Source organism: Pseudomassariella vexata (genome assembly GCF_002105095.1).
Source record: "Pseudomassariella vexata strain CBS 129021 chromosome Unknown BCR38scaffold_20, whole genome shotgun sequence".
In the NCBI taxonomy this organism is placed as follows: Eukaryota; Fungi; Ascomycota; class Sordariomycetes; order Amphisphaeriales; family Pseudomassariaceae; genus Pseudomassariella; species Pseudomassariella vexata.
Window position 1 is genome coordinate 627,795 of NW_024467975.1, and position 25,843 is coordinate 653,637.

The following is a 25,843-nucleotide window of genomic DNA, read 5'->3' on the forward strand; positions in this document are numbered from 1 at the left end:
CTAGCCCAGTTTCACGTAGTTGCCTGGTGAATGATTAGCTGCTTTGATCCACTCTCTGGACAATGCCGGTCTCACCTGGGAATTGCCCCTGCTTTCCGTTCAATCTTCCAGTCCACCATTCATTATCGTTCTGCGTCCTCGTTACAATCTCGATCGCATCACCAACCCTGAAGCTGAGATCACCTTCCGCTTGCGCGGAATAGTCGTACAACGCGTGAACTATCTCAGCTCCAGTCGGTGCTCCACTAAGACGACTAGGCTTAGGTTTCGGCGGAGGTGGCTTTGCCTTTGCTGCAGCCGCCATCGCAAGACCTGGAGAGATGGGGCTTTTCAGGGGTGGCGACATAGGTGATACAAAAGGCTTATTTGTTACTGAGTATGGCGGGGGAGGGTTTTCCGGAGTTTCAGAAACTTCTGCTTGAGACTGCTTCCACGTCAGGGCGGGTGAGGGGGCGGGTGAGGAGTTTGTGGAAGGTCCTGCGGTGATTGCTGCCGGTGGCTTTCCCGCCTCCAAAGCTGGCCGACCGTACTTGGGGGGTCTCTTTTGCCCACTGGTCTTGAATCGCACGATAGTAAGCTTTTCCGCCTGCTCCTGAATATCGCCGCGCTTGCTGTTGAATGCTTCTTCGAGGTCGAGCGTCAGATCAAAATATCCGATATCGCAGTGCTGCATCTTCTCATGTAGTGTATAGAAAATGTTTAGCTGCATATAGTAGAATGACTGGAACAAGGGCTGAATGAATTCTCGCTCCAGCGTAAAGAGTTTTGGCAGCTCGTCCTTCAACAGGTCATTGAAATAGTTGAACTCTTGGGTCGCCACTTCCACCTCGCTTTCGGCTTTCCACATGGCCTTCTCATCTTTTGCCGACTTTTCTTTCTTCTCCTGCAACTTCTTCAGCGTTTGACGATGTCGGTCATAATCCAGTTGCTTGTGGTCACGCTTGACAGCCGTTTTCCGAATGACCTTGATCACATCGAGGAGTTCGTTCGCAGGACGGACGACTCGCGAATCTATCATCTCGAGTTCAGGCTGTAGAGTCTCTTGCAGGTCCTTGACGATGGCCTCGTACTCTTCGCATGCGCGGATGCCTTCAGGATTGCTCTGGATCTCTACTGACATGGGATCCGACATACGACCTGAGATGGGCTTGTAGATCTCGCTCATAGCTTTGCTAAACTCAATTTGGTGATTGAGCATGCCGTTGATGGCGTCGAAGTATTTCTTGGACTCATCGTGCAAGCGCTTCGTCTCGTTTTCCAGCTCTTGGAAGCGTCGTTCAGCGTCTATGTACACGGCATCCTTGGTGTGTTCGCCTAAGTTAAACTTGGCTTTAAATGTTTGCGGCGCCTGCCATTTGAAGCCATCTGGTCAGCCTGTGGCTCCTTGTGATCCAAGACAGCTGCCTGCGCTGGGCGCATTCGCACTTACCCGGGTCACGGTCTTCTGGAACCCTCGGAAGCTCATATCTACGGCGGAATGGATGGCGGGATATAAATGTGGCGAGCTGGATGTAAAATATTGTCTGGCGATGGTCGCGCTCGAAGCTAGCGTCGCGGGAATCGATGTCGAATGCAGCGCAGTAAGACTGATGGAAAAGCCTTACTGACAGTTTGGGGTCGCGAGCGTGGGCGTTGGTAGGATTTAGTAGACTTGTTGGATGGCTCTGTGATGACGACGGACTCGTGGCAGTGCTAGGAAGCGCTCGTTTTCGGGGTCATCACAAACCCGCTGCCGTCTTGTGCTCGTGTGGCTTGTGGCGGATCAGGCACTGCTGAAATTCCTTTGTTGGCTCGGCTGCGAGTAGCTGAGGAGGAGGGGCTGTGGGTGAGAATGTGTAGAGAGAGATTGTTTCTTTTTCAAGTCGGTTTATAGGGGTTTAGGTCAAAGTTCATAAGGTCAACATGATTCTATTTGTCCCGTCGTCTGATTATTCGAGCATCTACATGGAGGGTATTCACTGTCAAATTTGCCTGCTGCCGAAAGTGCCGTGAGGTCACTCCCAATACAGTCAGGTTCGACTGAATGCCAAGACATTCCAAGCTGGCGACAAATCAAGCGACGTCACTCAAGGCACTAAGCTCAGCCCTGGCAGGGCAATGTGGCCATCTACCGATGCTCCGAACTCCGAGGGTTGGATCTAAGAGTAGGTGTATTGGAAACTGCGGAACCATGCTTCTTCCGCTCCGGTCTTATCTCCGAGGCCGGCGGGCAACCTTCCCCGGAAGAAAGAACTCGGATGTTTGTCGAATTTCCGATGATGCTGATTTATAGTTGGCGTCGAGCTCCTGTGGAATTTTCCTACTTCCCTCTTCAACTCGCCACCCATTTCTTCGAATATCTCATTTGATTTTTGGGCCTGATTTACGATGGTAAATGTAGCATCATCGGCTTTGAGGCAGGCTTCGCGCCTCGGCCTCAAACAATCACTATCATCTACATCTACGCGTACAAGCCCCGCGCTATCGAGAGTCGCATCAGCAGCAGCAACTCGAGCCTCGAGGAGAGGCTATGTGTCGCAAACGAAACGGGACAATGCGCAGGTCAATGTCGAGACGGCCATTCGTTTGGATAAGAAGGATTTCATGAACGACAAGGCCGAGCTTGTCATGCCTGGTTCCGGCAATCCCGCGAATGCCACCGTCAGCCCCATGGCCGAGGTTCTGAAGGAGGCCACTTTAATGGACGAGGGACAGCGACCGATATACCTCGACATGCAAGCGACGACGCCTGTTGATCCCAGAGTCCTCGACGCGATGCTGCCATATTTGACCGGCGTCTATGGCAACCCCCATTCGCGGACCCATGCATACGGCTGGGAAAGCGAGAAAGCTGTCGAAGAGGCGCGTGAGCACATTGCCAAACTCATCGGAGCTGACCCCAAGGAGATCATATTCACAAGTGGAGCAACCGAAAGTAATAATATGAGTATCAAGGGTGTGGCGAGGTTTTTCGGAAGGTCGGGCAAGAAGAAGCACATCGTGACAACCCAGACGGAGCACAAGTGCGTTCTCGACAGCTGTAGGCATCTCCAAGATGAAGGCTTCGAAGTGACATATTTACCAGTGCAAAATGATGGATTGGTCAACATGCAAGAGCTTGAGGCTGCGATTCGACCGGAAACCGCAATCGTCAGCATCATGTCCGTCAACAACGAGATCGGTGTGATCCAGCCTCTGGAAGAGATTGGAAAGCTCTGCCGTTCCAAGAAGGTCTTCTTCCACACTGATGCTGCACAAGCAGTCGGAAAGATCCCCATGGATGTCAATGCCATGAATATCGATTTGATGTCCATTTCGTCGCACAAGATTTATGGTCCCAAAGGTATTGGAGCTTGCTACGTCCGCAGACGCCCAAGAGTCAGATTGGATCCCATCATCAGCGGTGGGGGACAGGAGCGTGGCCTAAGAAGTGGTACGCTTGCACCACATTTGGTCGTTGGCTTTGGCGAGGCTTGCCGCATTGCTTACGAAGAACTCCCCGTACGTGGAAAATTCCTCTTTCTGCGTTTGTCTTGCTCGTTTTCCTTCACACCTGAGAAACTGCTTGAAACGTGCATGGCTTTCTGAACTCCTTGATTGGAGTCGATTATTGTAATACAGCACATGCGGCTGATTTGACAATGATTCACCACTTCTTTGTGGGTTACTAGCTGGTCATATCGCTGACTCGCACCTAGTATGATTCGAAGCGCATCAAGTACCTCTCTGATCGACTGATGAAAGGTCTATTGTCTCTGGAACACACCACACAAAATGGTGCTCCCGACCACTTCTACCCTGGATGCGTCAACGTTTCCTTTGCTTACGTTGAAGGCGAATCCCTTCTCATGGCTCTCAAGGACATTGCACTATCTTCCGGCAGCGCTTGTACATCGGCCTCGTTGGAACCAAGCTACGTTTTGAGAGCTTTGGGCAACAGCGACGAGAGTGCGCATAGTAGTATTCGATTCGGCATTGGACGCTTCACAACTGAAGCCGAAATCGATTACGTCCTCAAGGCTGTCCAGGAGCGGGTAACATTCCTTAGGGAGCTGAGTCCCTTATGGGAATTGGTGCAAGAAGGCATCGACTTGAACACCATTGAGTGGAGCCAGCACTAGTGCTTGTTCACTGTTTGTTATTGGGAGCGCATTCCCGTATTGCAAGTGTCACTTGAATGCCAACAATACGGCAGGTTTCTTTCGGGGATCGAAACGGCAAGTCATCACTTGGATGGTGATGAACATGCACAACGACGTAGTTGACAAACGTGATTTGGTTTGGATTGATTACGATCGTTTTCGGGCGCAAAACGGAGGAAACTTCGACCTCCATTGTACATTTATAACAGAGCGGGCATATTTTCCTTCTGATACTCACATGTTTGAAGGTTGCTAGGCAGGCTGTAGGAGAGCATCAACATGATGTCGGAATATGACTCGACTCCAAGGCGTGATTATGAGCCTACGTCATCAATACCAACGCGCTGTAATATATCTGAACTTGTTATCCAGCCAATCAATGAACATGATCTCTGTATAATCTGCATTCTGTTGACCAAAAATGGTGTAATTCTGCTAGCCATCAACGGGTCGATTCTGCTAACCATCAACGGGTCGAAGCAAGCGCTTGAACGGCTCGCCCGAGCTGAAATTGATGCGGGGCTTGCCAACCAATGTTGAAATGTGGACCGTCTCTGTAAGCCTCCCCGTTCATTGTTTCCAGCGTTTCGGGATCAACACATGCAAATGCAACGCCTCACGAACGTCATGTCAACTTCGCTGGTCAAGAGTGTTACCAGCAAGGTTCATCGTTGAGAATATCAAGTAGAAGCTGCCCCCTTCCCCCGTGATTCGAGTCGTCAATTCATACCCCTGGCGTTGTAACTAGCATAGGCGACTGTAGAGGACAGGTGCCTTGCAGACCATTGATGCTTCTATTGTAGATATTTGAGGTGCGTATTTTCGTGGAGACATTTCGTTCGTCCTGGGGAGAAACGGGCGGCTAGTTCAGACCACAGGCAGCAAGGAAATCACTGTATTACGTATTTCGCGGCAACGCAGAACCCCAAGTCCCACATGATTACACAAAGGCGGCGATGCGAGTTCCAAAGTTAGCAAGTTGACTGACATGTCGTCAAAGGTGTTGCCATCAGACGGCACTAGGCCCCCACACGTGGACAGTGACGTCATGCTATGTTCCTGCTCTACTGCGGTACACACACACACACATGCCATCAGACATTCGGGCTTGTAGAAATGCATGTCACTATTGATCGACATTTTTAAATTCCTTTTGTCATTGCCAAGGTTTCTGGATGGGACTTCCTGTTATGTGAATTCAAGTCAGAGTTAGAGTCTATATAAATATTTGCGCTATCCCATGCCATCCCAGACTTTTTTACTTCAAACTCCTCGTGTGCACATTTCTTCCCAATCGAAATACACCAAATAAAGCATCCCGATAATCTTTGACCCGTCTCCCACCTACTCATTCAGACCATCAACAAACCCGTCATCATGTCCGCCAACGATAATACTTCCACCCTTAAGTCATATGTCGACTCAGCCACTGGCGCCGTCCAGTCCGCTCTGAGCAACGTCACCGGCAGCGCTGGCGATCAGGTATGTGCACCCCAAATCTCGCAGCTCATCCAAGATGCTTCATTCCCGCACAATGGCATCGTCGATATTACAATATGATACTCTTTCAATGTCGAACGTTTAGCTAATGTAAACAGGCACACGGCCAAGCTAGGCAAGACAAGGGCCAAGCTGAGAAAGAAGCATCTGACGCGACTCTGAAGGGTCCCGGCTTCACTGCCACAGCATCTGGTGTCAGCCAAGACCACCCTGATCGAGCAGCCGGCCAGTACAATCAAACTGTCGGTTCTGCAAAGGAGGCTATTGGTTCAGCCATTGGATCCGCAGGCCTTCGCTCGGCCGGTGAGCAGCAAAACCAGCAGGGGAAAGAGCAAGAGGCGAAAGGTCAGGTTAATGATCTCGTCAAGGACGGTGTGGTCCAGCGTGCCACTGCAGCCATCGGAGAAACTACTGCTAATGCGCTTGGCAACAAGGGTGCACAGGCTGAATATCAAAAGCAACATGATGAAGCCAAGGCCTCTCAACGCGGCGCGGAGCATGACATTTTGAAGCAGGCTGAGGCCGATCAGAACGCTGCCAAGCCCTGAGCAATTATATGTGAATAAGGGGCGGAAGAATGATAGTGACGGGTGCAGACATCAATATAATACCTTAAGGATAATGCAGCAAGGGTGGAGAAGGCTCCAATAGCATCTCAGAACGTTGTAATACAACTTGTTCCTATCAGCTTCACTTTTAGTATTCAACCTTCTGCCACTGTACCACATTATTTCGATAGATGCTGTATAAGGATGCAGTACTGCAGACAACCGGTGGTGAATATGAACTTGATACCAACTACGAACAGTGTTTCAGATATTTCACATATTCGGTGTCGACTTTGTTAGCTTTATACCAGGTTCCTAGTTTCGTGGCAAGCCATGTCAAGGTCACATCTTGCGCTACAAATTTCACGAAGCCTGCCCGGCATCGGTTCACATACCTTATCGTTGTAAACTATTTTCCGTTCCTGAGAATGTACGGATGGGTCGTGCGGAATGAGCTGTGACGGTTCGATTTTAACACCTCTATCCCTGAATTAAAATTTTGTCATGTCGTTGTCCAGAAATGTAACTCGCTTAGTCGGCCCAAAATGAGATAGTTCGGAATGCAGTATACATCGAGATGTTTCTGACCATGACGCAAACGCATTTTCGACATGAATTTGCGTTCATGTCGAGAGGCTTCCCACCTCAGATGAGCAGGATTCAAGTTATTTTGCACGAAGTTAAATTAGATCGCAATATATTCGTTTGATGGGCCGCCCCTGAGCCACTTCAGGTATACCACTTCGACCGGTAAAACATCTGATACCTGGGTAGCAAGTGTCCAGACCGGTTCGGCATGTCCGTCCCTCTCCATACATAGGGCATTTGCTCGTACGCATATGAACCAGGATCTCCGAAAGTTCGCCATCGCAGTCAATTGGGAAGACAGTCATAGTGGTGAAGTAAGATGCTTGAAAGCATGTGAAATGCTGTCCGGCTCCTCATTCCGTCTCACCGCAGGTCATTGCTGCATTTTCAGGTTGTAGGATCAGTATGATAACTCGTGCAAGCCGAGTACACCTCCTCTGCAGGCCTGTTCTCTTGGCATCGTCATGATGACTGCACAATGGATTATACTTGCTCGTGTCTGATACCACGTTACTTGGAGTTGATGCCGTGGTCTCGACGGGCCGATTCGGGTGTGTTTTAAGTATCAACGCAACGACTTGCTAATGAAGGAATATGCTGCAAGGTGATCCCAATCCTCCCGCCGCTATATGTCTCAAGCAGGATATAGGTTCGGGACTACTGGGCTGGATGCGGCTCCTCGGCCGACATTCCCTGGGGGTTTGCAGCAAGGATGGCACATATGTTGGCATGCTTCGACTGCTTTAAGAGCAGCCATATATGCGCCCAAAGAGTTTTGGATATTCTCGGCGCTTACCGTAGTAGCTTGTCTGCCGGGCCTTGTCGTTATGTAGCGCTTTACACCACAGGTTTCGACAGAGGGTCAGACTTTCCATTTCACTTACAGAATAAAACGCTGCTGGGTAGTTTGTGGGGAATCCGCTTTCCCACTAGACAGTTCTTCGAGTTGTCTATGATTACCAGAGTTGTTTTGTGCTATATACTGCGGGTATTGCTACGGTAAGCATGCAAAGCGATCCAGCTTTCACGAGGCGTTATTTTGCGTCGAAAGTGCGTACGGTCAGGTATTGTGATTAGATCTGTACTGACATACATTCTATTCGGACATCTCGCAGGGGTTACTTCGGAAACCTTGGTAGTTGAATTACCCCGCAATAGCGTTGCTATGAGACTCATACCTCATTGGGACATCAATTTTCCTGTCTTCAACGGCCCCGGCCGCGAGCCTGGAAGCTCGGGACATGGGTGGTTTTTCTGTAAAGCTTCCCAGCAACTTGAATGGTCAGTTTCCGCCGAGAAGCGTTATGGACTAAGTCCGTATAATACTGCACACATATTGAATCAGAAATTGCAGGTTGCAAGTTGCATACTCATGGCATGGGCTGGTGATAAGTGATTCACCCGGGACATCACGGTTTGTCACTAATGAGACGCGTTCGACAACACGTGTTTCTTCCGAACTCCTTGGAGATAGACGCAATAGATCGAAACAACTGCTGCAGTGTTTCAAGTCCAGATGATTGATGGGTGAGTCGAATACGCGCTGGGGATAGAATCAATCAACCAAAAACAACTGAAGGAGCGAAACGCGGCTTCCTGATTGATTGTTAAACGACCAGTGAGTGGACCCACAGCAGTCAACCTTATGTGTGGAGCCTCGTTCAACCTCACCTTACTCAACCTTGAACGACAAGTGCATCACCAACTTCAAGACAGCCTTGTATTCTCGGCCCCCACTATGCGAACCGCCCGACTACCCTCTGGAGATGATACCAGTTTCAGCATAACGCCGCATAACCATCTTAGGCTCCCAGTCACCGGGGCTGAGAGGCTTGGTAGTAGCCTCATTTTCCCATGCGCGACGAGCACTAATCGACGGGTCTCCACCAATCGCTGATATCCGACCCTGTCCTTCTTTTCAAAGTCGGTTCTCGACGAGGCTTCCGTCCATCACTGCGTTCATCACAAGGCTCCCATCCTTGTTCTCCTTGATTCACTCGAACCATCTACAATCCCACCTTCCACCAGCCACTCATACTAGCTTCGGGATTCATGTGGAATCCGGTGCTCTTCGGTGAATTGTTCCATCAAGTGGAAACAGTACCGCCCAAGACGTGTTTTACCCAGGAACGACATGTTCTTGCAGCTACCTGCCGCTTTTACATAACATGTCAGCTTCTGAATCGATCTGGCCTGCCCCACGGGGTTTTCTATTAGGCCGTCTAGTGATCGTTAGTACCCACCATTTTATTCCCTGATGTCATCTACAGCTTCTGGTCACTTTCACATACAGAATTGATAGTCTCGACCACTTCCTTGGATCTGGCACATGACCTACGACTCGTAACTTTTTCACAGTCCTTATTCTGCCTCTCGAGCGGGTCGCTAGTGCCTAGTTCTCACCGAGTTGCCAACAGCCGCTTACCCCCACAAGATGATCTAAGACAGGCGGGTGTTCCTGGCACAGCATACTTCAGCCCTGTATACAAAACCATCTGCCGCTATGAAAATTCATGAGCGCAACGCGGCTCCTAGATAATCCTTCCAAGAGGTGCTATCCGCGTTATCAGTAACACGCGCTTTCGTACCGATAATTGACGTGTCTCAACAGCACCAGACTGTACTGGATATACCAGGCATCAATCCGGGTGTGTTAGCATGGCGATGCGCCACGGGACAGCTCAAGGAGCTTGGGATAGCCAGTCATCGCTTTGGGTCAAGGGTCCTTCAAAGAAGTCCCACAATCCCTGCAGAAATTCGGCTCACCGTCGCCATGGACCAGGATCTACATTGCCGAAGCCATCTCGAGTGGTGTTAGGGAAGGACGCCTCTCAACCAGTGCACTGTAAGTGGTTGCAAATCACCGGAGCGCCCGACATGTCACTCCATGTTGTTGCAACATTAAGAGGACAAAGCTGTACAACTGAAGGGAAAGAGACGGAGGGCTCGACGGCGCACGGTACCGGAACCCGGGAAGAGTATTTCTGAGGCATGTCCTTGATCCCGACGAGTGACATACAGTACAAAGCAAACGTAACCATCCATACCACACGATGCGCTCGTATCATAGCTTGGGAGGGTGTGACTTTAGGTATTCAGGGTCCTCAGAAACGTACCCCAACAGAGTGGGTGTCGAGACCCCCGATCTTGACTCATTTAGAGCTCGATGTCAAAGTACGCCGCGGGGGACTCTGGTCTATTATTCGCTCATGGCGAGGACGTTTCACTTATTTTGGGGAAAACCTAAATAAGTGATACCATTGCCAGTTCCATTCTCGCGTGTTAAATAACCTGTGGTTTCGCTACTCAACTTCACTTTCATCATGTCCAAAAAAGCAAACACAGTCATGATGCGGATTGCGATTGCCGGTGCCGGCGGCTTTGCCAATATATTGGCTGGGGCTTTGTCCCAAACTGAGCACCCACTCCTGGTCCTCTCCAGAAACGTAACTAAATCAAGAATATTCCTAGGAGGGCGGTTATCTGATCCAAATATAGGCGCATCCTGGCTTCGAAGCGGCCCACGGGTGTCAAGTGTCGGTTGTTGACTACGACAATGTAGAAAACCTTCGATACAATTTGATGGGCATCCACCTTGTTATATCCACAATCTCGGGAACTGCACAGCTCAATCTTATCGATGCGGCACGGCGAGCCCGAGTGCGGTGCTTCGTTCCGTCCGAGTTCGAAGGAGCCTTGAGCCGCAGGCCAACTAATACCCAAGATCCCCTGGACCGAGAGTCATCCACAGCCCGGGATTGGCTTCAACGTTTGTCGTCATCGAGCGGTCACCCAATGCGCTTCACCGTCTTTTCGTGCGGCATCTTTTACGAACGATTTGCACCTGGGGGCCTTCAGGCTTACCAGATGGGGGCCAGTCATCATATACAGCTACAGGGCGACTATATGATCGATGTCGGCAACTGCACCGCTGAGATACCAGAAACCAACGCTCAAGGACACCCGGTACAGATCATCATGATCTCGGTGTACGATGTTGCGAGGTTCGTCACCGCGGCTGTTGAACTTGGCCTCGACAATTGGCCGCGCGAATTCAGAATGCGCGGTGCTCATCTATCCACCAGGCGGCTCGCGGAGCTTTGTGAACAGACAAGAGGCGGTGAGTCATCCAATTCTCCCTTTAGATACCACAATTGACTAACGAGATGAAGTGCCGTTCGAGATTATCTGGCGGCCTTATGATTTACTCCTCTCGTGGCAACAGTACTACGAAGACAACCAAAATTGGGAAAGATGGCGGCAAATGGAGCATCTCATCCAGACTGCCAACGGTCGCTACAACTACTCCGAGGCAAACCTCAACAACCTGGTAAACTTCGAACCTGTCGGCCTTGGACAGTGGCTGGCCGCCATCTGGGGACCGATCATATGATCCTTCCAGTACACCTTTTCTAGACCTCTCTCATTCGAACTCTGTTTTACCAGCTATGCTTTCAATAATTGCAACTCCTTCTCACATCTCTAGCCTTGGTGACACTAACAAGGCCTTAACCCCATACACAATACAAACTCAGCTCCGGATCCAATATTCGCATTATCTCGTGGTGGAGACGCAACGGTAGAAGGAACGTCACCTGCACTCAGCATCTAGCGTGTTATTATCTCCCAACAAGTTTAGTTCGTTAATGCTTGCAACATCACTCTATTTATGGGCCAATCATTTTCCGTGTCGTGATCACTCAACCTGTTACTTTGAAAATTGCCATTGATTTTAATCTTTCTAGCCTGTCACAAATGCCTTTGTTGTCCCCGTCGTCTGGTAAATATCAAACATGCTTTCATTCAACGAACTTCTACTATGACACGGCTTCGCTCGCCTACTTAGACAAACCCGACGCCGCCCTGCCCCGTCGCCAAGCCAGCCATTTGATTTGTATCATACCGACACACACAGCAGTTCTTCTTTCTGGGGGTTGGCCCAAAAATGCAATGATTGGAAACCAGGGATCCCCAAGCGAAGCCTGCCGCTGCAGGTCATCCGACCCACCCGGTCGTCGCAATACCCTCACCGAACAATGCACGATGTCATTGGCGAGATCTCATCACACGTACAGGCTCTCTAATCAAGATGCGCTATACATGACATGGCAGACGGCAACCTGGGTGCCGCGACCACCCCTGCCTCTCAGGCTGATGCCGAGGAGCGGGCTGCACCGGTCTTTCCTGTCTTACGTGTGGCTTCTAGAAGCCTTCCTAAAATGGCGCGGTTTCAAAATGCATCTCTTTTTGGCTGGTTTGAATTGAGTATCAGGCCCGTCTGTCGTTGAAGTCCGAGCAAATGAGGCGTGGCAACCCCCATATTCATCCAACTTCGCCGTACAGTCGTTCTATCTATGGCCGTACATGTAAGTGTCTATATGCCCGCATGCATTTACATATGCTGTTGAACCATGGGCGTTTCGTGTCTCTTGGTTATTTTGTTCTTTCTTTTCGCTCCTTTTCTTTCTGCCTGCCCGTCTGGCCAATCTCTCCAAATCGGAAAATCCATCTGCCTAAAATCGTAAGAACCGCCAAACGTCACCAAACTAAACGTCCTGCTTGCGTCTTGCATGTGCCAAACGCCCAATTACGCCTCATCGGATTATGTCAGATGCTGATTGCACATGCCCGCCGCCGCTGATCCATCTTGTCTGGTCAGCAGCCTATCGTAACTCAATCGCACCTCGGCCTCAGCGACAACTCGCACAAGCCCTCCTGCACTCGCACATCGGGCGTTGAAATGAAAGCTGTTGCCTGAGCCGTGAAATCATCTTCGAGAAGTAGAATCATCGCTACTCCGAGTGGACAATCCATCAGCCCGCCGGACCCAAACCGGACGGCGACCGTCTGTCTCTATTTGCCTAACCCCCCTATTCCTCGCCTGCCCCAAACTCGGTGACGACCCACAGGCAGAACTTCTCCCACTCAATCGCCCACTCCTTCAGCCTCTGTGCCTTGAGCCCACTCCCCACCGAGGCCTCCCTGACGTCCCTGTTCCACTCGTCGGCCGTCTGGTCCTCGAACGCAGACCAGCGCACGCTATTCTCCGCCAGCGAGCCCAGTCCCGCTAATCCTAGATTCTCCCACCCCTGCAGCGCCTGCCAGAAGTCGTGCGTGCTGCCCGCTGTGTCCTGGCCCAGCATAGCCGGGTCGTCGTTGCAGAGGGAGCACTGCACGCCCCTGGCTAGTAGCGCTGGTAGTGGGTGGCTCATAACGGACCCACATAGACGGAGGACTTCATTGCTGATAGGGCAGCTCTCAATGAGGATTTTCTTCTCCTTGACCAGATCGATGAGCAAGGGATGCTTGTACAGGCTGAAGCCATGGCCGATGCGCCGGGTGCCTAGGAGGATGGCATCATAGAGGTTGTGGTCGGTGGTGTTGCCCGTGCCGAGACACTCGCCCGCGTGGAAGAAGAAGGGAATGCTGACGCCTTCGTCGGCGCATTGCTTACGGAACCATAAGAGCTCGGGGAGCATGTCGCGGAGGGAACGGCCGAGGTCTTCTTGTCCGACCATGTCGTAGCCGGCGATCATGTGAGGATGCGTTATCTTGGTGGTGATGCAGTTGTCCATGTCCTGTATAATATTGCGTGTAGCGTCGTACCGGATCGTAGCCCAGATGGTCCTGATGCCCCAGAACCCCTGGCCCTCAGGGGTAGCTTGAAATTTCTTGACTTCCTCGTCAAGCGTGCTCATCATGGCCGTGTAGTCTGTCTCGGGCGTCTCGCTGTCCTGGAGGCAGTAGTCGAGCTTCCACGAGAAGCGGAGCTCGCAATAGTTGATTCCATCGGCTTTCAGCTGGCTCATCAGGCGGCGCAGAAACGCCCGGTAGATAGGCTCGTAGTGGATGATAGAGTTGGCGACACGGAAGCATGCAATAAACTTCTGCCATATCTCGTCGACTCCATGGTGCTGCGAAATGGCGTCTGTGCGGGATAGTGTACATCGGCTGTACAGCCACTTGAGAAACCCTGGTCTTCCCCGTTCCGGGAACGCATCAGCGGCCTGGGTAAGCAGGATTTGCGTATCGGGCTTGTAGCTGTCGGACCAAATATCGCCCTCTGTTAGCGCCTGCTTTCGGAACCGGAAGAGCAGTTTCGCCCCAGCGCGGGATTTGGCATCTGTCAGAGGACTGGAAGATTGGATGTGCATCCCTGGCGTCTTCAGCAGCACATCCAGTAGAAAATCAAAGTCGACCATAGCATCCGCATGGGCATGTAACAAGGCTCCTTTAGGCATCTGGCGCACGATTTTCCACAGCTTGGTCGACTCCATGCGTGACTTAGACAGTGAAAACATCATCCCCGGGTAGACCGTCATGTTTTCGGCGGTCCTGGCCAGCGAGTCTTCAAGCTGAGGCGTCCAGATTGACGACTTCTCTTCGTCACGGATGCGCGAGACGATGTCGCAGGCCTTCTGGGCGATGGGCGAGAGTGATGCGCGGAATGAGGCATCGCTGCGCTGCTTATCTTCTTGCGCTATCAGGGCCTCGCGACCTTCGATGTATTTCTGGATGAATTCATCTTCGGGGCTGGGGATATCCTGGGATATCTCGTCCCATTCTTCCTCGGTAAAAGGCATAGTTGGGATGTTTGTGTTGGTAGGTTGGCGAAGTGAGCTGGATAATCCGTTTACCGTTGGGGTTCATTGCGGGGCAGTGACTTACGTTCCCAGCTGGAAAATACTGAACAAGATTGATTAGTAATTTCCAACACCTCAAGCGTTCAGGCGGATTACACGAAATCTTCTGTTCTCGTCAACAAGAAGGCGCACCATCAGCGGGGGTGGATCCGATGACGTCCGGCTGCTACCGCGCTCAGCCCTGAGGTAGGGATACCGTTGCACTAACTTCCTAGCGCCCTCCACTACTATGTACATTGCTGTGAGCTTCATTCGCCCGTAATTTTCTTTCCTCCATGCTGACTTAGCAGTCATTACAGCAAGTTGGCAATATCCTTCTGATATCATTTAAGCCCCCATACTCGACAACTAACATCCAGCTAAACGACTTCGCAGCATCACCGTTTCCGAAGTTAGACATTGAAGTCCGACGGATGACGACGGTTCCCATGCTTCTCTGACCGACAGGCAGGCCGAATGACTCATAGATTCTTCACTTCCAGCAAAGCAGACCTTCGTCGATTATGAGTAGATTCAGTATCTCCACATGGGGAAATCTGTCGGCCACCCCCGATGAGCTTGGTTTAAAAGGCAAGTGACTATACTCTTACGACAAAACATACAAGGCATATGAGAAGAAACCCTATGCTTCGCAGATCGATGCTTCATGCTTCAACGCATGGCTTAAGTCTGGAATGTCCTGCATGGGCAATTACCAAGAAGCTCGCTCCGTTTTGACAATGTCCAGTCATAGCCAATCAGTCTTGCGCTTTTTTCGTGGCTCAAACGTGTGACTCAAATGTATTTATTTCGGCTTCTCCCATTCTTCCCACTCGAACTTGCGCAATGGTAGATCGTTTCATAGCAAGCACTCGCGGCCACTCCTCAGGCTGGTGTTGCATCTTTCGAGACCTTGTGAGCTATTAAATCAGAATATGATTCATTCACTCAAAAAGCCAAGTCTTTTCTTGTGACTCAACCTTGTAGAGGCTTAGAACATACCTCGGGTACCATAAATTGTTCGGGCAGATACTGAGAGGTCTTGAATGTTGAGACTTGAAACGACTGAGGCATTGTCATCCAGTTTTGTCGCTCTGTGCTGCCGTATTGCGCTAGCCATGGGTTGTTCAAGAGCAGTTCTCGAGGGCGCTCTATCCAGCACCGCGAAGAAATAAACCGGTGTTATGCGTTAAATACTACAGGATTACAGAACTCACATTATCAGGAGTCTTCCAATATTTATTGCAGCTCGCCGTTGTCATTACTGTCCAGTGCGTGCAACACTTCTGCCGCAGCTGCTAGGTTGTGAGGGCCACCGATGTTTGTAAAGCTTTGAGGCCCATTATCTTTCATTTGACTAATTACGATATCATCTAGTTCATTATCTGCTCTAGTAAAATTAAAAACATAACTTAATCTGGGTTAGGCACGATAAACGGTAAGTCAAAGGCGGGTTTCGCTGCTTATAAACCTCGTTTAACAAGGTCTACGTCCACTCAAAAGTCGGCCTCTTGGATTGTCCATTCATCATCTGCTGAAACGCAGCAACTCCCCCACAATAGCTCTCAGTATGAGGAAAAGAGATCGATTCTCACGAGCTGAGTCTACGCATACTACTATCAGTCAGATCTCACGAGCTAGCTGGGAATTCGAGATCGGCAATCTCGCACCTATCGTCGTAGCACTCCGAGTAAGTCACGCCGATGCCACAGACATGTGGTGAAATGCAGCTTCATGTAGTCAGATGTATCGCATAATCTCCTGTATGCTACCGTGAGCCGCTGCGAGTGCGAGAGATATGGTGTGCAGATCGAACGTGTTTGCAACGACGACGCAACCCCCTTTTCGCTCTGCAACTTCTGCTGAATCGCCCTCAAATTACCATCACCCAATCCGAGTCTGAATGATGGTTGCCTCGGATCAAGTGGTCTTCATGGCTCTCACTGTCACACCGAAAGCTCTGGAAAATCCGTTCTGGGTAAATCAGGGGTGAAGGGTCGGGCTTCAGCACGCCTCAGCAGCGGGACTCGGCCTCCTTGTTGATGCCAAGGCAGGCTTGAAGTCGACGAATGATTTTTTGATGAAACAGGGTGTTCTTGCTGAAAGGAATATTGGAATATTCGCTAGGTCTGACCGGATGGGAGGGAAGTTGTGATAGCAAATGGTCTGGCGGAGTGTGAGTGTCTCGAAGCGCGAGTTGGAAGAGTGGCCATGAGTGATCTAAACCTAATTTCCGAAGACGCATCGGATTTCGTGTGAGGACCTTATATTACGAACATGTGCAAGCTTTTTCGAGGCTGTCGACAAGGGTTTCTATGAATCCCCATGATGGCGGACCGCAGGTTCCCTTACGTACCTAGATTGTACGGGGTACATGAGGGGCTTCGGGGGATACTTCTTCGGACTCTACCCTGTGAGGGCCTCGACCACTACTAAGCGGGCCGAATAATAAGTCTGGAAACGTTGCGTCGGAATGATCCTGCGAATTCTCATTTCCTACAGGAAGTCAAGCTCGCGGAAGGGAGGATCAACTGGGTCTTGGCATTGGAGAGATGCGGATGCTGGTGATTCTGAGGTCATTCGTCAATTTCCGCGAGATGATGGGAAACCTAAGGGCTCTATAGAGATGAGTGGCGTAGACTGGAGTCTGGATGGCGGATAACTATTGATTCCAAATGCATTCCTTCTTCGCAGCCGTGCAACCTCGCACGCTCCTTTACCCCCAAATACCTCATCTCTCTTAAAGCAGCAATGCAACGGAGGGATAACAAGGGTGTAGCTGGATGAGTGCAGCTGCAAGAGCGGAGTCGGGATCATCGCGAGATCATTTGCGTGATCCATGGGTGTGACGGGCACACACGTTGCTATCTTGGAGTGGTATAGAAACTGGGGAGCAGCGGTGTGGCTGGTGCCCTGATTATACCCCCTAAACTGGGTTGTGGCGTAAATTTGCATGCGGACGACAACATTGCGTCCAATCGGTGCTTTGCCCTTGGGCTGGTGAAGTCACTCAATTTGTTGCCCCATCTGGCTGGTCGAACAGTCTCGTGTCTGGCTGCCCTGTCGAGACCAGTCAAGCCACAGTACCACTTTGGGGGCCGAAAATTGCTACTGGGGCAAATATATTGAAGTAAACAAATCGGCTGCAGTCTTCAGGTGAATGAGCTTTATTTTAACTAGGGCGGTGGCGAGACTCATGAAGACCCGGACCGCAAGCGATGAATGGGCTGTTTTGACCAGGCAATGCACTGCCACTAGGCTATTCTGTATCACCCCCAACACGCACACACACACACACTCGCTCATTCCCGGTGCTCTGAGCCGTAAGAAGCCTTCTACTCCCTTTTTTGATTATTTCTTTGGTATTAGTAAGTACAGTCTTTGCGCAGGGTTCGGACTTAGGTATGGAATTGTCCACGTTCCTCTCGCATTCAACACCGTCCCTTCTTTGATACGAATCACGATTTTTGAACCCCCGTCACGGTTTGTTTCTCTTTACTTTGGGAACAATCGCCTATGTTGACACACTGTAGTGGGGCCAATTGATTTGTATCATATCCGCGTACTTTGCTTGTGCAGAGATCTCTAGCAGGCTTACGGAAGTCTCAACACAGAGCGACGACAATATCGAAGCCGACTGACAGTCCTATCTTGATAAATTTATTCTTTTTCTAGCTACAATTTTGCTTGAAAGTCTGGCAACCGCGTCGACAGGAGTAGCTTGGGATCCCGTGGCAAAGTGTGTGTGTGCACTTTGACATGTTATGACCTTCGCTAGTTGTATGCTGGTGCTGCTCATTTTAATTGAAAAAACTAACCCCATATAATACTAATCATGTATGATTCTTTGTATATACCAGATAGAACAATTAATCGAGAGAGAATAAACGATCTGCTTGGAGAAACCAGTTACCGCACTTGGTAATAACTCCGATAGTGCCGATTCGATATACAGCTAAGCACGGATCAAAACGGGTTCCGCAGTATAAGTATATGACTATAAAACAGAGGTGTGGATACTTCGTATTATTAATTACTAGGGGTCGTAGGTTGGTTTTTGAGGATCCAGGGGTAAATACATTCATATAGTTCGTAGCTTCGCAACTAGTTCGGGTTATAACTATATTCCTTCGATCATTATTTCTGCCGTGTAGTTAGTTGTAGGCTCTCCCTTTGGCCAACGACTATTTATTGTTTAATCAATGAGTGCAGATCACCCTCGGTGAGCTTGTAGCTGTTTATACTCCAACTGGCGTGGAAACTCCCACACCTTCGAAAATGAAACTTGGGGAACCAACTTTAGAGAGAAGGATAGCTACAGTTTCCAGGAGCACTACATATAACTAATCAAGGTGTATAAGGATATATTTAGTCCAGAGTATTACTCCCTGTTATAAATAGTTATTTACGTCCCTACGTCAGGTGGGAAGGTACGGCCAAGTACAGGGCTACAAAACCCCGCCCCAAAACCAGAAGTAACCATCAGAGAGGAAGAAAAAAAACATCCTTTTTTGGCCTTCATATATAAATCTGCCGGTCCAGAATTCGAATCGTTAATCCGACCCCTTATCGGACCTCGCCTTTCCGATAACGCTCGTCGGCGAACCCGTCCCCTCACGATAGAAGGCGCGCAGCACGCCCTCTCGCCGCGATTCTTGCGAGCGTCTGACCACGTTACGGTCTATCCACTTGAGCGTATGGTTGAGATGTATACGCTCGACGAGAACCTCAATTAGCAGATACTACGACTTGTCGCGACAAAAAAATAGTCGAGCATCTTCTGCACATCAGCAGCATCCCACCCCTGAGGACGAATTTAAGTGCCACATTACCACACTTATTGGTAGTTCAGGCAGGGGTTGTAGCACAGACTTAGGGAGGGACAGGAGGTTTAGTAGTCGTTTGGCTACAAGTTTACCTGTATAACCGCCCGACGCGGCTTAAGGGCCCGCTATATCTATAGCCCCTTAAGGGAGTACTTGTAGAGGTACCGAGGGTTAACACCTACGGCGTATTTAATATTATTATATAAATCTGGTGCTCAGTATGAGGCGAAATATCATTAGCCTTCTAAGGCATTGTCACTTATTCAACCCACTCGTTTTATCAATTTAGGACCTCACTATCGTTATTTACAGCATGATTCTACAGTGGAGGGTCGTTGCTGTCGACCTCAGATCCCTTAAGCCGGCGCTCTATACCACCGTCACGTCAGGCCAATACCTAGAGGCAAATACCTCAGCCCTTCTCCACCTCACTCAGAATACGTCATGTCGACAGTCACATTGAAGAAGCACTTTGGAGACTAGGCGGGAACTCTCGTAGGCTATGGATAGCCTAGGGCCGTGGTAATTGTGAGCCCGGCATCAGGGAGGTGGAGTCACCTGCTGTGTACGTTGTGGATGAAGGACTCGGAGGATAAGCTGTCAGGATGAGATATCTAGAGGTGAAGAGATCGGAAGCGTGAGGATGAGATTTACCACAAGGTCCTTGGTAAAATTACCGAGGGCGGTCATTATGTGGAAAGGACTAGGTGGGAAGGTACGGCCAAGTACAGGGCTACAAAACCCCGCCCCAAAACCAGAAGTAACCATCATAAAGAAAGAAAAAAAACATCTTTTTTTGGCCTTCATATAAATCTGGTGCTCAGTATTGTCAGATAGGGCACCTGGTTCCTAGGTTCAGAAATGATATGGCACTGGAGAAGACTATTGTCACTTAAAGTTCAGCAGGCGAGGGGACCCCCTTTTCTCAAAAGTAACACCAAAGTTACTGTCCACTTAAGGGTCAGATACCTGAACAATGTACCTCCGATATGTTCTAAAGAATCTATAAAAGACAGAGCAACGGGAGTTCGCCAGAACAGAGAACACAGAGAACAATACACCTCATTCATATACAATCTTACGCACTTCCGACTACTCGATTGGACACATGTGATATTCGACATTATTGACTCAAGGACTTATATACCTTAGCCATAAGTTGAAAATCGGGAATTTCTTTGAGTATTGCTTAAGATAAGATGTTGATTCAACTTAAGTCATGTCCTGAAGCTAAGAGAAGAATAGGGATATCCTCACTCAATAAGAATAGCCTTGCTATCTCAAAACTCCAGGCTTCAGGGTGGAACTTCCACGTGGTGTGTTTGACCCATTGAACAAGAGAATCCAAGCCTCGTTATATGCAAGTTTCTCTATTATCTCAAGCTACACATATTATGAAACATATGTGAGATTATAATCACTAGAATAGTGCATTTGAGAGGATTATCCTATTAAAGCTATTGCTAATATTGCAAATACACGGAAATAGTTTGTTTTCCGCGCTTTATACTGTATTAGGGGTTAGAATAGCGTTCAGACATAACCCTAAATGACATCTGATAACATATATGTAATGATCATTTAACTTCCTTGTAGCTACCGCCTTGCGATAAAATACAACCTCTCTGGTCTAAGCAGCATGAACTATTATATGGTAATCCGTTTTAGCCTCTGTAAAGAGCCTCCCAGTAAATAAAGACGTAAACTGAACTTTAGCTTATTTTCTATAAGTCTTGTGAATATAGCTAGTCTCTTCCCTCGACCAAAAAAGCCTACATGATATGATAAAATTGGACACTGCCGAAGGAATGTTTGGAACCCGATATTCAAAGAGTACCCCACTAAGCCTGGAGAGGACATGCTGGCTTCGTTTAGTAAGATGACCTACATGGAAACGCATAGAAGGGTGAGACCTTCACCAAGGCAGCTTCTTCCTGTGCAAGAGGACTTCGGCTTCTTTCTAAACTTGTAAGTGCCATATACTCTAACTTCTTAATGAATTGTATGATCACCGAGGCCGTCAAAGATATTAGGCGAAGAAACCCGTCTTTATCGAGGTCGACACTGTGTCATGCGATGCTATTCCGAACTGGTCCTATTCTGCAGTGAATAGCTAGTATTCCGAAGATAGCATGAAGTGTCAGAAGGAAGAATCCTGCTCAGCCCAAGCCTGCCGCTTTGCTACGAGATTCGAGAGGAGCCACAGCTACTCGATTAATTATATGTTTCAATAACAGGATATGTATTGGGAATTATATAGGCCATAATAGTACGCATCCTTTTGCGTAGCTCGCTATTCAATGAATGGATTCGACCACGCCTCTCATTTTTTTAACCTCATCAGTATTATTTCGAGGACAATGCCAGGAACGCAACCATTTTGAATCTGGACGTGACCATTGTGGCCAGTATTAGTATGAGCTCGTGGAGACCCCAGCCACAAGCACCAGAAGGCTATAATCACATGCCAGAGGGTTTTGGTAGGGCTGGTGTTATATAGATTCCTGTTGATGCTGGCAGGAATTTAGACAAGTGACTCCTCTCCCCTGAGCCAAAATGCATCCTAGCGTTTGGTCTCACCAGGTCCAACTCGGCGGCAAGCACCTGGATACTCTACGGAAATCACCTCTTGGCGACCTCCCGGCAACGCTCATAGCCAAAATACAAGTATTTCATGCTCTGTAAAGCAGCTGGGGATCGAGAACGCTGTCGCGTCGCAGGCGTGTCCGACTATGCACAAAATATCTGAGGCTTACCTGAAGCAGGTCATGGTGGATACACAAGCACTTCGCTGGTGTTCAAAAGACGTACGCTAATGCTGAGCTGACTCAAAAATCTACATAGTTGCTTCACTGGCCAAAAAGACACGGGACGACGTTGGCTTGGTAAAGAACGCAGCAAGAGTGTAATTTTAGTGGCAAGAAGAGACGGTCTGACCCACAGTCGCCCGCCTGGAAGGCACGATGACAGTTGAGTTGCGTTGTGTCCGCGAGATATCTCCAATTATGGCTTCTTGCGGATGAATCTAGAAATGTTTCACTGGCCTGCAAATTGTCATGAGCGTAGCTTGTGGTCCTAACCTGAGTCCCTGCTTGCCTGCCGTTCTGCAAACCGCCAAAATGTGGAGTTGGAGCTTGAGACGGGACCTCTCTGCGATCCTAACTCTTGCCAAATTTGATATGCCGTTGTCTAACCTCATTAGCTCGAGACACGTTTTATTAATAATACAGCTGAGACGAGCCACAGCCCACCCGTTGCACAGATGAACCTCTAGAAATGGCTCGAGCGGCGGGCGTTGTTGGCTATGCGTGCTGCCGGACGGACGTAGCGGGTGCCCATGTCGGCATTATTGACAACGTCTCCCATCCCTGTCCATTGTAAGAAGCTCCCGAGATGCCAGCACCCCATTGGTCAACAGTCGTGAGCGGCCATCTGTTTACCTGTAACATCTGTCGACCTCGAGCTCACCACCTCCAAACGTCAGTCGCATCGGTTTCCCATCCATTACCCATCCAAACTGCCCGTATTTTGGCCTCACATGGTCGCCGTCCTGTCGCGACTCCCACAGAGTAGTTGAAATATCAATATTGTAATATTTCCGCACCACGTATCACGCCATGCCCGTCGAGCTCCGGAAGCGCAAAGCTCCTGCGCCGGCACCAGAACCGCCTGCTAAGAAGACTTCCAAGGTCTCCAAGGCAGTTGCCAAGGTTAAGGAAACCGTCAAGAGCACGCCGACCAAATCCAGCGAGCCCAATGGCGCTGCAAAGCCTGTCGTCGGCGCCACTATCACTCTTGACGGCTTCGGTGGCGAGATTGAGACTAACGAGGGCACTAAAACGACCCTAAAGGCCCTCGTGGATGAGAGCAAATCTGGTGTTGCCCTGTTCACCTACCCCAAGGCTTCTACTCCTGGATGTAAGCAGCAAATCTCGCCTTGTACTTCCACTTGCACGCAGCTGTCATAGTTGTATGGCGTCGCCATTCTGGAAACTGACTTGATATCATTAAGGCACCAACCAGGCCTGCCTCTTCCGAGACTCGTACGAACCATTCACCAAGGATGGTCTCGCAATCTACGGGCTGTCTACGGATTCTCCCAAGGCCAACACTACCTTCAAGGAAAAGCAGAAGCTGCCTTACCCGCTGCTCTGCGACCCCAGCGCCACCCTGATCGATGCCATCGGGCTGAAGAAGAAACCCAAGGGCACTCAGCGTGGGGTGTTTGCCATTGATAAAGCTGGCAAGGTGTTGCTGGCCGAGCCTGGTGGCCCGGCTGCTACTGTCGAAGCCGTAAGGAAGCTGGTGGAAAGCACCGTCGGAACTGAGGTGAAGACAGAGCCCGTTCCAGTCTCTGAAGAGTCGAATCCCGTCAACGGCGAAGATGGGACGGATGAGAAGAAGCCGGAGGAAGCTGTCACAGAGCCTGCCGATTAGTTTCTGCGGCAATGGTTCAGCAACCTCCCTAACACACGAGGTCTTTTCCAGCCGCTGCATGGAGACAGCGCTTTGCAATACACGGATGCGCGCGGATCTTGATCGTCAAGCAGTGAGGGTTCGGATATTTCCGTTACTGAAGTTGTTGAACAGGGTATGACACTTTTATGGTTCCCATGTCTGAATTGCGATTGTCCCGTCTGGAGGATCAGTCGGTATTCCAGTAGTCATTCACACTGAACACCAGAGCAACAGGCCAGCTTCGATTATTATATCCGCAGCTTTAGTTGTACATTCCGTTTCATCAAGGAGTATGAGCACAATTGACCAAACACGTTTTACAATGTAGTGATATTCATTGCTACAATGCCACGAAGTTCTTCAACATTTCCAGAACCCAATTAGATCCTTACTGGACCCTTCCCTAGCCGTAATAGCCGGAATAGCCGGCGTCTTAGGCGTTGGTGTTTACAGCCGGGGTTTTGCCGGTGAGCCGGCTCCAGAGGCCCGACCAATGACCTAGCCAGGATTCCTCAGCGTCATCAATTTGCAAGCAAGTTGACCTTGAATTGACAGAGAACAGCTTCATTTCCTTCTGCCATTGAATCAAGCATGGCGTCCAAACTGAGCCCATTCTTGCTGAGAACAGCTGTCCGCAAAGCGAGTCGAGCTCCGCGACTACACATTCGAGCCTTCACGGCAGGGAGCGCACGCAGGAGCGACTCGCTCAACGTCGTACGTCCTTGTTCCTGATGGAGCAGCATGCCAGGGAGAGAAGACACAACAGCAATGGTATAGCTAACCACACGACGTCGTCACAGCACCGAAACACACCCGATAACAACCCCGACATTCCTTTCAAATTTACTGCGCAAAATGAGGCTGTCATCACCGAGATCCTCAAGCGCTACCCGCCGCAATACAAGAAGGCCGCCGTCATGCCGCTGCTCGACCTCGGCCAGCGCCAGCACGGCTTCACCTCCATCTCCGTCATGAACGAGGTGGGCCGCATCCTCGACATGCCCCCTATGCGCGTCTACGAGGTAGCCTCGTTCTACACCATGTACAACCGGACGCCCGTGGGCAAATTCCACGTTCAGGCGTGCACTACGGTACGAAAGAGGAAGAAGCTGGCAGTCCGTCCAGCCCGGTTGGATAACAGTTGCTAATCAAGTTATCCATCACACAGACACCCTGCCAACTCGGCGGCTGCGGCAGCGACGTCATCGTCAAGACCATCAAGGAGGAGCTGGGCATCAAGCAGGGCGAGACGACGCCCGACGGGCTCTTCACATTCATCGAGGTCGAGTGTCTGGGCGCCTGCGTCAACGCGCCCATGGTCCAGATCAACGACGACTACTACGAGGACTTGACACCCGAGACCACCAAGAAACTAATCAAGGCGTTGAGGGAGAGCGCGAGCGGGGCTGGCAATGTCGAGGTGCCGAAGCCGGGGCCTTTGAGCGGTCGCCAGACGTGTGAGCATAGCGGGGGGTTGACCAACTTGACGAGTGAGCCGTGGGGGATTGAGACTACGCGGTCGGATCTGTGAGGAGGGGAGACTAGCTGGCACAGTGGAAGGGGAGCACGCGAACATGGGAAAGAACGAGAATTGTACATACACCACGAGCCGTACGCTGTATTGATTAAGAGATTAAACCGATACCGGTCCTCGTTGGAGACCATGGCGGTTGCATCTACTATCTGTACACTAATAATCAGTGGCTATAGATTGATCGACCGATGCGTGTATGTGTGGGTCGGCAAGCCCGCAGACGAGGATGGTGAATGCATTGAACAGACTTCAAGCCCGCCGGCTTTGAGGTGTTTAGAGTCCTTCTCTTTCCACCTTACTAATTTTGAAGATATTGCTTTGCATCAAACGGCTGGCACAATGCCAACGCTCGTCACTCTCACTAGGTTCAGGCGATCCTTTGAAGCTCAAGAATGGGCGATGGCAAATCGGTGTTAATTAGGTAGCATAAGCATTCGTATTTCACCTACTTCGAAGATACGGAGGAGGTTATGAAGGCAGCTCATCGACCACCACGGCATGTTGTTGCCTTAACTATGGACAATATAATGCCTCAAATGGCAGCAGTCATGCAGGAATAAGTTTGATCAGAAGACGGTAGATGCAGTAACCTTCTCCAGATTTTTGGCCCAAGTGACATATCCATGACATCCATCCACGATTTTGT

The 25,843-nt window shown here is 49.9% G+C and overlaps 7 protein-coding genes across 7 annotated transcripts; 5 read left to right on the plus strand and 2 right to left on the minus strand.

The window, feature by feature from the left end:
• BCR38DRAFT_461433 (BAR domain-containing protein) lies at positions 1-1,465 on the minus strand (the record flags this gene model as incomplete). Its single annotated transcript, XM_040862527.1, has 3 exons — positions 1-23; positions 76-1,348; positions 1,430-1,465. The coding sequence occupies 3 exons, from the start codon at positions 1,463-1,465 to the stop codon at positions 1-3; spliced, it is 1,332 nt and encodes a 443-aa protein (XP_040710659.1).
• A 780-nt stretch (positions 1,466-2,245) lies between these two features.
• Positions 2,246-4,513, plus strand: BCR38DRAFT_450146 (pyridoxal phosphate-dependent transferase). Its single transcript, XM_040861352.1, has 2 exons — positions 2,246-3,480; positions 3,678-4,513. The coding sequence occupies exons 1-2, from the start codon at positions 2,368-2,370 to the stop codon at positions 4,098-4,100; spliced, it is 1,536 nt and encodes a 511-aa protein (XP_040710660.1). The 5' UTR covers positions 2,246-2,367; the 3' UTR covers positions 4,101-4,513.
• Positions 4,514-5,226: 713 nt separating this feature from the next.
• BCR38DRAFT_478477 (uncharacterized protein) lies at positions 5,227-6,421 on the plus strand. Its single transcript, XM_040863108.1, has 2 exons — positions 5,227-5,603; positions 5,720-6,421. Exons 1-2 carry the CDS (start codon positions 5,499-5,501, stop codon positions 6,167-6,169), a joined length of 555 nt encoding a protein of 184 aa, XP_040710661.1. The 5' UTR covers positions 5,227-5,498; the 3' UTR covers positions 6,170-6,421.
• A 3,683-nt stretch (positions 6,422-10,104) lies between these two features.
• BCR38DRAFT_461435 (isoflavone reductase) lies at positions 10,105-11,150 on the plus strand (the record flags this gene model as incomplete). The annotated part of the gene is made up of 3 exons (XM_040862528.1): positions 10,105-10,203; positions 10,256-10,877; positions 10,930-11,150. The coding sequence occupies 3 exons, from the start codon at positions 10,105-10,107 to the stop codon at positions 11,148-11,150; spliced, it is 942 nt and encodes a 313-aa protein (XP_040710662.1).
• A 1,362-nt stretch (positions 11,151-12,512) lies between these two features.
• On the minus strand, positions 12,513-14,543 carry BCR38DRAFT_111355 (adenosine/AMP deaminase). The gene has a single exon (XM_040853381.1). It carries the CDS (start codon positions 14,338-14,340, stop codon positions 12,628-12,630), a length of 1,713 nt encoding a protein of 570 aa, XP_040710663.1. The 5' UTR covers positions 14,341-14,543; the 3' UTR covers positions 12,513-12,627.
• A 7,932-nt stretch (positions 14,544-22,475) lies between these two features.
• BCR38DRAFT_401848 (thioredoxin-like protein) lies at positions 22,476-24,082 on the plus strand. The gene is made up of 2 exons (XM_040857761.1): positions 22,476-23,123; positions 23,218-24,082. Exons 1-2 carry the CDS (start codon positions 22,823-22,825, stop codon positions 23,640-23,642), a joined length of 726 nt encoding a protein of 241 aa, XP_040710664.1. The 5' UTR covers positions 22,476-22,822; the 3' UTR covers positions 23,643-24,082.
• Positions 24,083-24,254: 172 nt separating this feature from the next.
• Positions 24,255-25,194, plus strand: BCR38DRAFT_414149 (NADH-ubiquinone oxidoreductase 24 kDa subunit; the record flags this gene model as incomplete). Its single annotated transcript, XM_040858899.1, has 3 exons — positions 24,255-24,377; positions 24,464-24,754; positions 24,832-25,194. 3 exons carry the CDS (start codon positions 24,255-24,257, stop codon positions 25,192-25,194), a joined length of 777 nt encoding a protein of 258 aa, XP_040710665.1.
• Between the last annotated feature and the right edge of the window lie 649 nt (positions 25,195-25,843).